This window comes from Syzygium oleosum, unplaced genomic scaffold (genome assembly GCF_021117445.2).
Source record: "Syzygium oleosum isolate NSW1041296 unplaced genomic scaffold, Sole_v2.1 Sole_v2.03, whole genome shotgun sequence".
NCBI classification, from domain to species: Eukaryota; Viridiplantae; Streptophyta; class Magnoliopsida; order Myrtales; family Myrtaceae; genus Syzygium; species Syzygium oleosum.
Window position 1 is genome coordinate 7,587,262 of NW_026607487.1, and position 12,100 is coordinate 7,599,361.

At 45.7% G+C, this 12,100-nt stretch overlaps 1 protein-coding gene across 1 annotated transcript; it reads right to left on the bottom strand.

Annotated features, from left to right (window-relative positions):
• Positions 1-9,030: 9,030 nt before the first annotated feature.
• LOC115679280 (arogenate dehydratase 1-like) lies at positions 9,031-10,540 on the bottom strand. The gene has a single exon (XM_030602883.2). It carries the CDS (start codon positions 10,512-10,514, stop codon positions 9,195-9,197), a length of 1,320 nt encoding a protein of 439 aa, XP_030458743.2. The 5' UTR covers positions 10,515-10,540; the 3' UTR covers positions 9,031-9,194.
• Between the last annotated feature and the right edge of the window lie 1,560 nt (positions 10,541-12,100).

The window sequence follows — 12,100 nt, forward strand, 5'->3', positions numbered from 1 at the left end:
GAGCAACAACACCTTGAGCTTTGTCCATTTTTAGTAATAGAAAATTAGCTTCTTTACAGATTATATCCTCTCTTCTTTCAATATTTAAAATCGTTTCTGATGTGGCTTTTGCTGGGTGCCACATTGGCGTCATATGTCTTTAAAAGATTAAAAAAAAAAGTCACATCTCATCAACATCTTGCGTCAGCCAAATCGGACGGAATAACAGAAAGATTTGATTGCACCAACTTAGTAAGTTTTAGAACCTTTGCACCGTTGGAAAGCCTTAAAGCTCGATTGTACTTTCACAATAAATTTCAAATCCTCCGACACACTTATCTCATTAAAAAAAAAAAAAAAGATGAGGTAGGACCATATTTCTACTCGAAGACAAACACCCCAATTGAGGGTTAGAAGAAAACGTGCAGGTAGAGAAGCCACACTCACCAACTTAAAAAGGAAAAGGAGATACTTCCTACTCCCTCTCCCAAATTATGATATTTTTTTATTTTTCTAATTCTTATGTGACTATGGTTGTTGTTGCCATATTTTTTTTATTTTTATTTTCTTTATCCTAAGCACATATTTACCTCGTTAATTAACCCCACATGTCTCATTTCCACACCCTCTCGTTCGTCACTCTTTGGTTATTTGTTATTACTAAGCTTGTGTATTGAGAAATATGCCAAGTTGTGACCCCAAATTGGCATTTACTATGATAAGTGAAATTACATCCCGTTTGTTTTAATAACCCTAAGCTTGAACCAACTCCGAGGTAGACCTTTCGTTATTTGCAAACTGAGTCAATTAGGTAAGGCGTCCTCATTACCATTTTAATTTGCTATTATAAAACTCTTCAGAATAAATGTTGCAGGCCTACAAAAGAAAATTCATCTGGTAGGTATAAAAATCGTATGAACGCGAGAAACAATGTTTCATATATGTCACTTGGCGACTTCGTAATGATTTTGACAAATTTAAAGTCTTCGGCCTTTTTTTTTTTATTGGGGCTAATTCCCTAAAAAAAGTTTTCGATTTTAGGTGTAATCCCAATTCTATCCCCAAACTTTTTGTGTAGAAAAAAATCCCCTGACTTTCACTTTAGTCCAAATCTGTCCACAGATCCAAAAGTCGCCACCGGTTTCTTCAAGATTATTAACATCATGAGGCTGTTGTCGTTATGTACGAAGGTGAGTGTGTTGATGAAGGCGCCGGTTATGATTACCGACCTCTAACTGGTCCTGATGTTTATAATTTTGAGTAAACCAATGGTGAATTTTGGACGCGTGAGCAGATTTGGGATTAGAGAGGAAGCCGAGGATTTGTTATTCAGACCAAAAAGAATTCAGGGCAGAATTGTGTTGGACTTAAAGTTAGGGGCTATTTAGGGAATTGGGCCTTCTTTATTGGCCAATAAGAAAATTTTCCGATTAAACAAAGGATGTTTGGTTAAATCCAATTTTTTTGTTTACTTATTAAATTCGTTTTGGGTCAGCGGAACGATGGGCGACAGAGAACCAATTTTCAATGGACAAAGGAATCAAATGAAACATATGATATTAAGGGCTGAATTTGTCTTGAAGGAGGGGAGAAAAATTCTAAGCGAAAGTATCCCTCCAGACTTGCCCAACTACAATCCTCTAAAGTTTGGTGGAAGTTTTTAGGAGACTTGGTCCAATTATCATATACTAATTAATTTCATGCATCTTACATAATCGAAATGCCAAAATCGACGTCTTTAAAAAGCTCATCTCTGAGATGCTCTACTGTCATCTGTGCACGTAAGCCTCCAATGTCTTTTCACAAGGATCTTTGCAGGACGCGTCGATATTCTAACCGCATTATGCAAAGTGTTTATTTTTTTACATGATAATTGAACTGATGAAAATCTTTATAAATGGGATTCATGAAGAGTTATTCATGGTGATGAACATTACCTCATGGCTTGTCCAAGAGATGCTTGCTCAGATTATCCCTTATTTATTAATCAATGGTATTAATTTGCCCCATCAGCTAGAGAAGGCGATTAGTGAGTATGGACGACCCGTACTTTATATTATTTTTTGGGCTCGGTAGTGGGTGCGAAGATTGCTAATCCCTTCGTCAAAAAGCCCAATCCAATGGGTGGATAAGACAATGGCCCCGTTTGGTTCAGCATTTGGAATGCTCATTTGGGCTCTAAAGTCCCTTGGCCAAATGCAAATGGTGTATGGCAATTTTTTTTACTCACTTTGGGGAGATGCAATTGCATTTGAAATGCTCCCCATGGGACCTTTGGCCAATGCTCCACCGGAGATGCTTTGGGAAGTTGCATTTTCGGAATGCAACTTGCACTATTCATCAACACTGTTCATCTTCCCTAAATCGAGGTTCGGCGGCCGGTGACAGCCGCCTGAGGGCTAGCCCGACTCCGGCGACCACCGCATGGGGGTTGTGCGACCCCGACGACCGCCGCCTGGGGTCGCAGGGCCTCGGGCGGTCGCCTGGGTCGCGCGACCCCCAAGCAGTGGTTGGCCTGGGTCGCGCGACCCCGGTGACACCCGAGGTTCGGCGACCCCAAGCAGTGGTCGCCGAGGTCGCGCGACCCTCAGGCGACCACCGCTTGAGGTCGCACGACCCTAGGCGGTGGTTGCCGGGCTCCCACGACGCCGCTTGGGGTTGCCGGACCTCATGTGTCGCCTGGGTCGCGGGACCTAGGCGACGCCTGAGGTCCGGCGACCCCAGGCGGTGGTCGCCGGGGTCGCGCAACCCCCAGGCAACCGCAGCCTGAGGTCAGGTGAGGCTGGCCGGTGACCAGATCTGGTCGCCGGTGGTTGGCCGGCGACCAGATCTGGCCGGCGGTGGTGGTCGGTCGCCAGCTTTTTTTTAAATATCAGCAAAAGCCTTTTTACAAATAATTTTTATCAAATGGTATTTAGGCCAAAGTTACTTTCAAATGTGATTTTAAAATACACATTATCAAACACTACTTGCATTTCGGAAAACCCTTTTAGCTCAAAGGTCTTTGCATTTTGCCAAATACATTTTCTAAAAGCTGAACCAAACATGCCCAATATCTCTACAAATGCATACAACTTTTGGACAGCACTTCAACCTCATAACCCAAGGAAAAATTTCTCGAGTATAAGATTATAACCTTGGGGATTGTACCGATTTATCAAGAAGACGAGCTAATGCAAAGCTTGCTCAAAGCCGAACAATTACCGTTGTCCATTGTATCGTGGCAGCTCACATGTCGGAATTTAAAACGGTTTCTTTGAAATGTACTGACACCTGTATTAAGTAGATTAGGAGTCATTGCAAAGCTGACTCGATCAATTTTATAGCTACGAAAGAGGCATCACATGGCATGATACTTATTAAAAAGGGAAAAAAATATGTTTAGAGTATATTCATTGTGTAAAGTTGGATCGGGCTTTTGCCATTTGGAAATTGCACCATTTTAATACAATGTTAGTGGAGTTGATTGTTTGTGAGATGATTTGAAAAATGCTAGAACTTGCTTGATGGAATGAATTGTTTGAGGTTCTACGCTTCGTTTTGCGAACCCAATTTATGAAATGGATTATGATTTGATTTTGTGGATGGTTGGAGGACGAAGTAGAGGCTTTATTGTTGTTGTCAATATGATCATAACCCATTAAGGTGTTGTGAGCATGCGTAAACATGCCCATATCTTATCTTGATGATATGGCTTAATTAGGACCAATACACAAGACCCTCTTGTTTGATACCTGTAGCCGAATCGTAGCTACATCGTGTTATAAAATGCCATGACTTTCACGTTTGGTAATACATATTGTAAAGCTGTATAACATTAATATTGGGTGAGATGGTTTCCCAAAAACAACTATAAATTGTTGTAGCTTCTGAAATTGTTGCGGCTGTGAGGTACTTGCCAAACACCTTATAAAAGCTGCAACACCCCTTTTCACATGGTCGGAACTACCACGGGAAAAAAGCTATATCGCACGGCCTCTAATCAAAAGAAAGGCTCGTCAGCAGAAGAAAAACTCCATTTAAGTCGCTTAAACTTTAACATTGAAGAAAACTAGCACTAACTAAGGATGCCCTTGGGCACCCCAATTGTTCATCGATGAAGAAGTGACCCATCATCCTAAACAGAAGTTACTAAATCGAACCCCACAAAATTAGGTAAAGATGTGGAATCGAACAGAGAACAAAAAGAAACTGGAAGCAACGAAAGATGCGGCGACAACGACCGCCCCAAGGAGGGGGAGGAGCACCGACGCACGTCAGCGGGAGGTGTCGAGATCGTCATTGCCATCCATTGGAGTAGCTCTCAACCATTAACACGCGCATCGTCTTCTTCACCTACCGCAACCATCTCATCATGCTCACCAAACCCCTCCCCCTCCCCCTCTTCCCCTCCCATAGAATAATCCAACAACAGCAATCTCCTCATTCTTCTGCCGTCATCATGTCCACATCTACTACTCGCATCTCGACCTGCGAGCATCGCACCCATCGATCGAAACGGGAACCAATCGAGGATCTAACAATGGGCAATCCCCTAACTTTTCGAAATCTGGGTGCGCCTTGCATCCGTGGGAACGTGCTTCTCGAGCCCGGTATTTCGGGCCTAGAATCAGGTCAAGGATCTGGGGTTTCCAGGTGCCGACCAGGACCTACTGTTCCTTATTATCATCATCATCAAGAGCTTGTTTGACAAGGCCTCGGAGATCGTTCTGCTAACGTCTTTTTGGTAGGTGTTGACATGGACAAAGCATGTCGTAGAGACAAGTTTAGTGTCGTGGCTTGTCAAACGATTGACGTTTGGAATCGATGATCAACTTGGGCACCTTGAGAGAGATCAAGACAACAGCTTCCATTTCTATTCTTTTATTTTATTTTTCTATCATTTCCCCGATTAGTGCACAGCGCATTCGTCTCGTCGCTCACATTGATTAGGCGTTATTTAGAAACGTCGAGGAAACTTTTAAAGATATTTAAATATTTGCCAAAATATTTAGGATATTTTCTCTTATTCTTTTATATTTGTGGTGATTATGCATGTCTAATTTTGATGTCCTTAAATAATCATCTAAAAAAGCCTATTCATGTGCTCTTTTCTATATGCACATTGAAATGTACATAAATTTCACATTTTTTCTCTTTCTGAAGAAATCCTCAAGGAAACTCTAAATGCACCCCGTACACACCCAAATAAATCCATCCCGCACTTCATGTGCATGATGGTTGTATTCTGACGCCAACCGCATCGACTAGTTGAGTGTGTCCCGTTCGAATATGCACTAGATGACTTGGGTGACCTTAGAATCGACTAGCTCTGATACCAAGATAAGAATAATGCGAAAGATAAGAATTGAGAAATTTCAATATTTCGATATATCATATTGAGTACATCAGCCTATTTATAGACTTTATTTGATGATTATCTATAAAAATCAAATCATATATGCATAATCAAAATAAATATGGAAAATCAGAGGAAATATCCTAACTATCTCCATCATATATTTAAATGTCTCTTAACATCCCCTCAAATTCAAAGTGTATAGAAGATGTTAACTTGAGTTTCGATACAAGTCTAAACAGAAGTCTGAACAGCGTCCAGCTGTGGCAGATGAGGCGGTGTTTGGCGGCTGTTCATGGCAAAACTTCCAAATCTAGCTGGTCTGAAGACAACGAGTCTAGTGGAGGTGTTGGCTTTTTGAAACGACGCACGAAAGGTCGAGAATCAAATGGGAAACGGCAAGCGGCCGATGCGGCTAGCTTGCGAGACAGTAAATGAGCGACGTGGGCTGGCTATACGGCTAACGTCCTAGCATCAATGATTACAGGGCGACGTGAAGCCACCTCCGTGAAAAAGGCTCGACCGATTAAAGTGATTAAATATCTCCAACCGAAACAATCCCAATCTAATTCCCCAAATCCAGCGGCGCTTAGTTTGTGCAGTTTTGCAAAGAAGTTGAGCAGACACGAGAGGCGGATTTGCTAACCCGGGAAGATTCATAATGAAAAAGTTGACAATGCGCAACCTAACTATTACAATATGGTAAACAGAAAAAGACATCGTGTGGCTCAATCTAGACGTATGACTCCACCTAAGTGGTGATCATCGTTTACCCATATTTCAGCTTGACTTCGCAGTTGTAGTCCTCCTTTTACCAAAAAGCATGCACTTCTTTCCACCAAAGATATTCCATTGAAAATAATAAATATCCAAGAGAAATATCTATTTTGTCGCAATTATTGACGGCACCCTCATACTATTTTCAAAACTCCATGCTTATTTGCTTGAACAAGTATTATTATGCGCCAAAGCTCCCAACGACTACACGCAAGCATCTCTCGTCACGACTCGCCAGTCGAAAGAACGCTAGCTTGAGCCTTTCTTATGAATGACTTCAGCGAAATATCCTTTGCAAACTTATTTTAGTAAACTAAAGACCCCATTAGTATCGATTGATCAAAGCATGATTTGCAATCGACGTAAATAAATAAAGGGAGAGGGGAGTGGGGGAACAAAAGGAAGGAGAAGGGAAAAAGGCGAAGAAAAAGTTTGACAAGATCATATTTATATATACTTTCAAGTTCATAGCGTGGAGCAGTTATTCAAAAAATAAGTTGTTCTAAAGAGCATTCTCGAGGCAAATTCTTTCGCCAGCTGTGTTCGCACGTTGGCATGGGAATCCATTCCATCTTATTGATCGACTAATCATGAACTCATTCCGGTCGCACCTTGATTGCGAAAATTTCGGCTGCCGCCGCGCCAAACCGTTAAAAACCATTGATAGATCCCGTGTGAAGGTGAACAGACAGACAGACTCGTGAATGCCATGCAATGGTGTGATAAAGAAACAGGGGTGAAGCAACCTATGGAAACACAGCAGGGACGAAGCCATGTCAACTGAAAGAGGGCCGTACTCGATGCTGATTAGCGGATGCGTTCCTGGGAGCAGTTCATTGTAACGGGTGAAGTAGAATTAAAGAATTCAACAGAGAAAAGGATGCGAATACGGGACAGGACCCCGGCAGCTAGCCCAAAAAAACCAAACCCTAACGTGCGGGGATCGCGTGCTCTGTTCGAGGACGGACAATGCAGTGTGGTCCTCTCATGCCCACCTGCCACTTGCCAGTCCTGAGCTGAGCTGAGCTGAGCTTCGGGTCCAACGCACGCGTTCACTGGTGCTCTTTACAAGGTGGATGCATCACGTGTAGTTTCCCCTGGTCCATGTGCTCAGGGACAGTGAGGTGTCGTCCATGCTCTTTAGGTACCTACTCTACTGTTTCTAAATCGGATTTTGTTAAGAGGGGCACGACGCTATTACTAAATAGGATTAATATAACGAAAAATTCCAAATCAGTATATTCATGACAAACTTTCCTTAAACTAATTTTTTGACCATAAAAAACGCCAAATTGGTGCATCCGTGATAAATTCACCATCCGTTAGTTTCCGTTAAATTGTACTGTCGGTTTACTGAGTTAGATGACATAATGAGTGTACTGATTTGGAGTTTTGCCCTTCATTTTATCATAAGTGTATCAATTTGGAAATTTTCGTGATATTACTCCAATCACAAAGGAGTAGATGTGGGAATTTTTCAAGTATTGTGACATTTCCTGTGATATGCATCGCTAAAATTATGAAAATTAACTACTTCTCAATTAAATATGTTTAATGGTAGCCGAGTTTACAAAATCGTTTCTGACGAGAGACGTATTAGGAAATTTCTCAATTAAATATATCTTAAAGGAAATTTCTACTTTTTCATGATAAGGGATAAGTGCACCGGAAGTTTTAAAATTTATTACGAAGTACAACTGAATCTTAAAGCTTTCAAAAAGTGCAATTAAATCTTCATACTTGTCTTGTCACGAAAGTGCAAACTTTTAAAAAGTGCAATTAACGGAATGATTTGATTGGATCAATTTGATAAGTTTTATGTCTTGATTGCACTTACTCAATTACACTTTCGTGACAAGTTTTAGTTCTTGATTCCACTTTTTGAAAGTTGTAGGTTTCAATTGCACTTTCATAATAAGTTTTAATTACTCACGATACATCTATTCCTTACGATAAAGGAAAAGTTCATTTCCAAGCACTGATCATTATATATATCACGAGTAAATGTCGTTTCTTTAAAGTACATGAAAGCCCCGAAACACTCTGTGAATCTTACAAACTAGTCCGGTCAGGTTCAGATCTCCTGTTGTGCAGGTAGCTCTAACTCCTAACGATTTACCAACCCAAGTAATTGTAAGATGCGAATATTGCAAGGCTTCCCCACTTTCCGGGGTTAAAAAAATTCCTGATTCTAAGCCCGTCGATAGAAGCGCCCCCCAGTACTACCAGCAGAACATATCGGGTCCTGGGACAGAGACCTCGATCACATAAAAAAGAAAATTAGACACGTTATTCTCGCCGAATCCAAAATCACATCGAAATCAAATGAATAATACGCTCCATCTAGGAGCACCACATCTCACCTACCGCCCGCTCTATATAAATGAAAGACATTAACTTGTCCGGGCCCCATCGCCATCGCCAGGTTGTCACGTACACGTCCACACGAAAGAACGCTGTTCTATTCTCTCCTGTAGCGGGCCTCGTAGGAGCGAAACAGAGCAATGATGAATATAGATAACGAAATTGTAATTTGATTTTGCAGTTTAACCAGAATACAGAGATCTCCAACATTCGAGAAAAGAGAGGAGAGGGGCGAAAGTGTGGGACTGTTTTCTTTCAATGAATCTGAACTGAACTCGGTTTTACCCAGTCCCATGAGCACAACAGCAGGAGAAGAGACAAGAGAGAGCGGGTAAACCGTGGGACTCAGATTCTTACACGTAAACAACCCACGAATTCAGACGAGCCTAACATCATCATCTCCTTCGTCCTTCCCTACTGACGCAGCTTCACATATTTACCCACCAACTCGGATTTTGATATCTTGGCTGGTGTTTCACAATTCATTCACGAGCAAACCCAACCCAACCCAACCCAACACCCAACACCCCCATTAAAGAAAAAGAAAGATCGACAAAGAAATGAACCAATAATGGACTAGGAAGAAGAGAAGGTAAACGGAAAAATCCTCTGTTTGTGCAGTAGACGGTAGTTAATGAACACTTGCTCTGTTTATTTTTGCGAATTTTTTTTTTCTTTTTATTTTACTATGATTTCGATTCTGCTTTCTTGCGGGGGGGAAGGAGGGGGGGGAGGGCTAATCTCCTCGGGAAGGACACCATGGCGTCATGTCCATGGGGTAACTCCCCAGGACCCTGAGGAAGGACGTGAACTCCTGCACTTCGGCGAGCGCGTTCTGGGCCCTGACCTCCGCGAGCGACGCCTCGAAGTCGACGTAGAACATGTACTCGAAGTGCTTCGCCGTGCCGACGTTGGCGTCGTCGACGAGCCGGATGGGCCGGTTCCGGTGGGGCCTGGACTCGATCTTGGTGAGGCTGATGTTCCGGAAGGCGAACGCGGAGAGCACCTTGAACAGCACGCTGGTCCCCTCGTCGTGCGCGAACACGATGCTCGTCTTGAACGGCCGGTCCGTCCGTGGGATGATGGGCTCGCGCGCCAGCATCACGAACCGGGTCACGTTGCTCGAGTCGTCCTGGATCCCGTCCGCCAGGATCTGGAGCCCGTACAGCTCCGCCGCCCGCACGCTCGCGATCGCCGCCGTGTCGCGGAGGTTGTTGGCCGCGATGTACTCCGCGGCCCCGGCGGTGTCGTCCACGGCCTCGCGCGCCGCCTGCGGGGCCAGCTTCGTCAGGGTGTGCTCGCACTGGGCGAGCGCCTGCGGGTGCGAGATCACGCGCGAGAGGTACTCGACGCGCGTGCCGGGGAGCGCGAGGAGGCAATGGTGGACGGGGAGCTGGACCTCGCCGACGATGTGGAGGCGGTGGCGGAGGAGGAGGTCGTAGTTCCGGTGGATCGAGCCGCCGAGCGAGTTCTCCACCGGCAAGACGGCGCGGTCCGCGATCCAGAGCTCCACGGCCTGGAAGGCGACCTCGAACTGGTCGCACGGGATCGCCTCGCAGTTCGGATACGCCTTCCCGGCGGCCGCCTCGGAGTAGGCCCCGGGGACGCCCTGGTACGCCACGCGGAGCTGCGAGCCGTGCATCGGGGCCGGGGACAGGTCCGTGATGGTGAGCGGCTTCGGCGGCTGGGGGGCGGTCGGGGAGAGCTTGTTGTTGGCCTCGATGGGGACGAGGGTGAGGTCGACGGCCGCCTTGTGCCCGTTGACGGAGGCCACGATGTCGGGCCGGCCGCCGCCGGCTTCGTCGGCGGTGGACGGGGGCGGCTGCTTGTCCTGGGAGATGATCTTGCTGGCGAGGATGGCGCAGGAGCTCTGCCAGTCCGCTTTGCAGGAGCCCACCCCGTTGGGGTAGTGGACCGAGTCGGACCGGTACGCGCACCGGGCGCCGTGGCCGCGGGCGGCGGGGGCGGCGGCCACCTGGGCGAGCTGCGGCGGGCGCGGGGCTGCCCGGATGACGGACCGGAGGCTAGCCGGGGTTTGAGGGGATAGAGACTGCATCTTCTCTCGTGTGGGGGGGAGAACGGCGCACCTCGAACGAGACCCAAAGATAGGAGAAATTGGGAGAGAGGAGAGACGTGAAGAAGAAGCTAGGAGCAAATTTGCTAAAGCTAATGGAGATACTAAAAAACAAGAAACCAAAGGGAAGGGGCTTGGAGTTTCTTCTCGGGGAGAGAAGGGAACCTCAAGCTGAGGAGGCAGGGAGAGAGAAGCGGGTGTTCTTATACGAGGGGAAGTTGGAGGGGAGAGGGAGTAGCGGGGAGGAGAGGATTGGTGAGGAAGTGGTTCGGTCAATCTCTCACCTACCCCCCCCCTTCTCCTCCTTCTCCTTTGCCTCCTCCTCCTCTTTTCCACCCCCTATCTTTTCCTTCATTTTTCCATCGCGTTTCGACAATCAAACATGTGCCCCATCGCGCGTTTCAGGGCATGAAAGTTGAATCGAACTTTAGCCCGATTTACGGCTGCCCTTTCCCCCCCTTTCGTTTTCCACGACGTCGCTTCGAGCGTCCCGTCTCCGGCGCATCGGATTTGACTGCTCGGCAAACATTAACTTGGACCCGTTTTTCGAATCCGCGTTTTCGGCGCAGCGGGTGCGAATTTGTTCCTCTCCAGCGGGATGGGTTTATGGTCTCTCGGGGTAATCTTGCGCCGGCGGATTGAAATGATACGGATTTTGGCAGTCCGACGCGTCTCGGCGGTCCAAGCCCGACTTTTTGATGTGGAGGTAATGCGCCCTTGAGGGGCCATAGGCTCGGCCCCCCTTCTTTATCCTACTAAAAACAAACTCGCTAGGTCACGAGTAAGTATGCCGCGAGTGTATTGAGTGCCGTAAAACGGTAACGAAACCGTTCGAACTATCTAAGGTGGGACATTGTGGCGCGATCCTTTCGAAATGGACGAATCGAATACAATCTCCGGTACAAACGAAATGGCTTCACCCTATAATTGTCCGTTAGATCGTGCGGCATCCATGGCCACACGCCTTCCCGGCAATTCATGTCGAACATGTGAGACACAACAGATGAGATAAAGTTAAAGGTCAGTAGGTCACACATGACACACGCACACACATACTTCCCTTGGAAAATTTCAGGTCTTCGTCTTCGTCACGTCTTCGCGTGACTGCCTTGCAATTGCAATTGCAGCCTTTTAGGCCCTTCCCATCTTTTTCCCGTGCCTTTTGCGTTTAGGGACGAAGATAGCGCGAAACGTCATAGACCGTACGTGTTGACATCCCAAAAAATCCCGTTATTATCGATAAGCGACAGGCTTAGTCAATTTGATAAGAGCTTAGTGAAAACAAAAATCATCGATGAACTGAACAATCGACATTTCAAAGGAAATCGACAACTCGCCCTATAAAGTCATTGATGATTGACATCGCTCATTATTTACGAGAACCTTCGCCAGTCATCGAGGTCATCGACACCGGCATGAAACTACCGGATACTAGAGTCCATAATTTCGGATTTGTAACTTCTGATGGATAACTTCTCGTGTATTTTGTATAAGAGTTGCGATGAAATGCACGTGGTTGAAGAGCTACGACTGCAAGATCGGTCTCTCATTGGACCACAGAAGCCCCC

What these genes read in the sequence shown, in the direction of transcription:
- LOC115679280 (XM_030602883.2), bottom strand. Translation starts at nt 10,514, where the DNA reads ATGCAGTCTCTATCCCCTCAAACCCCGGCTAGCCTCCGGTCCGTCATC.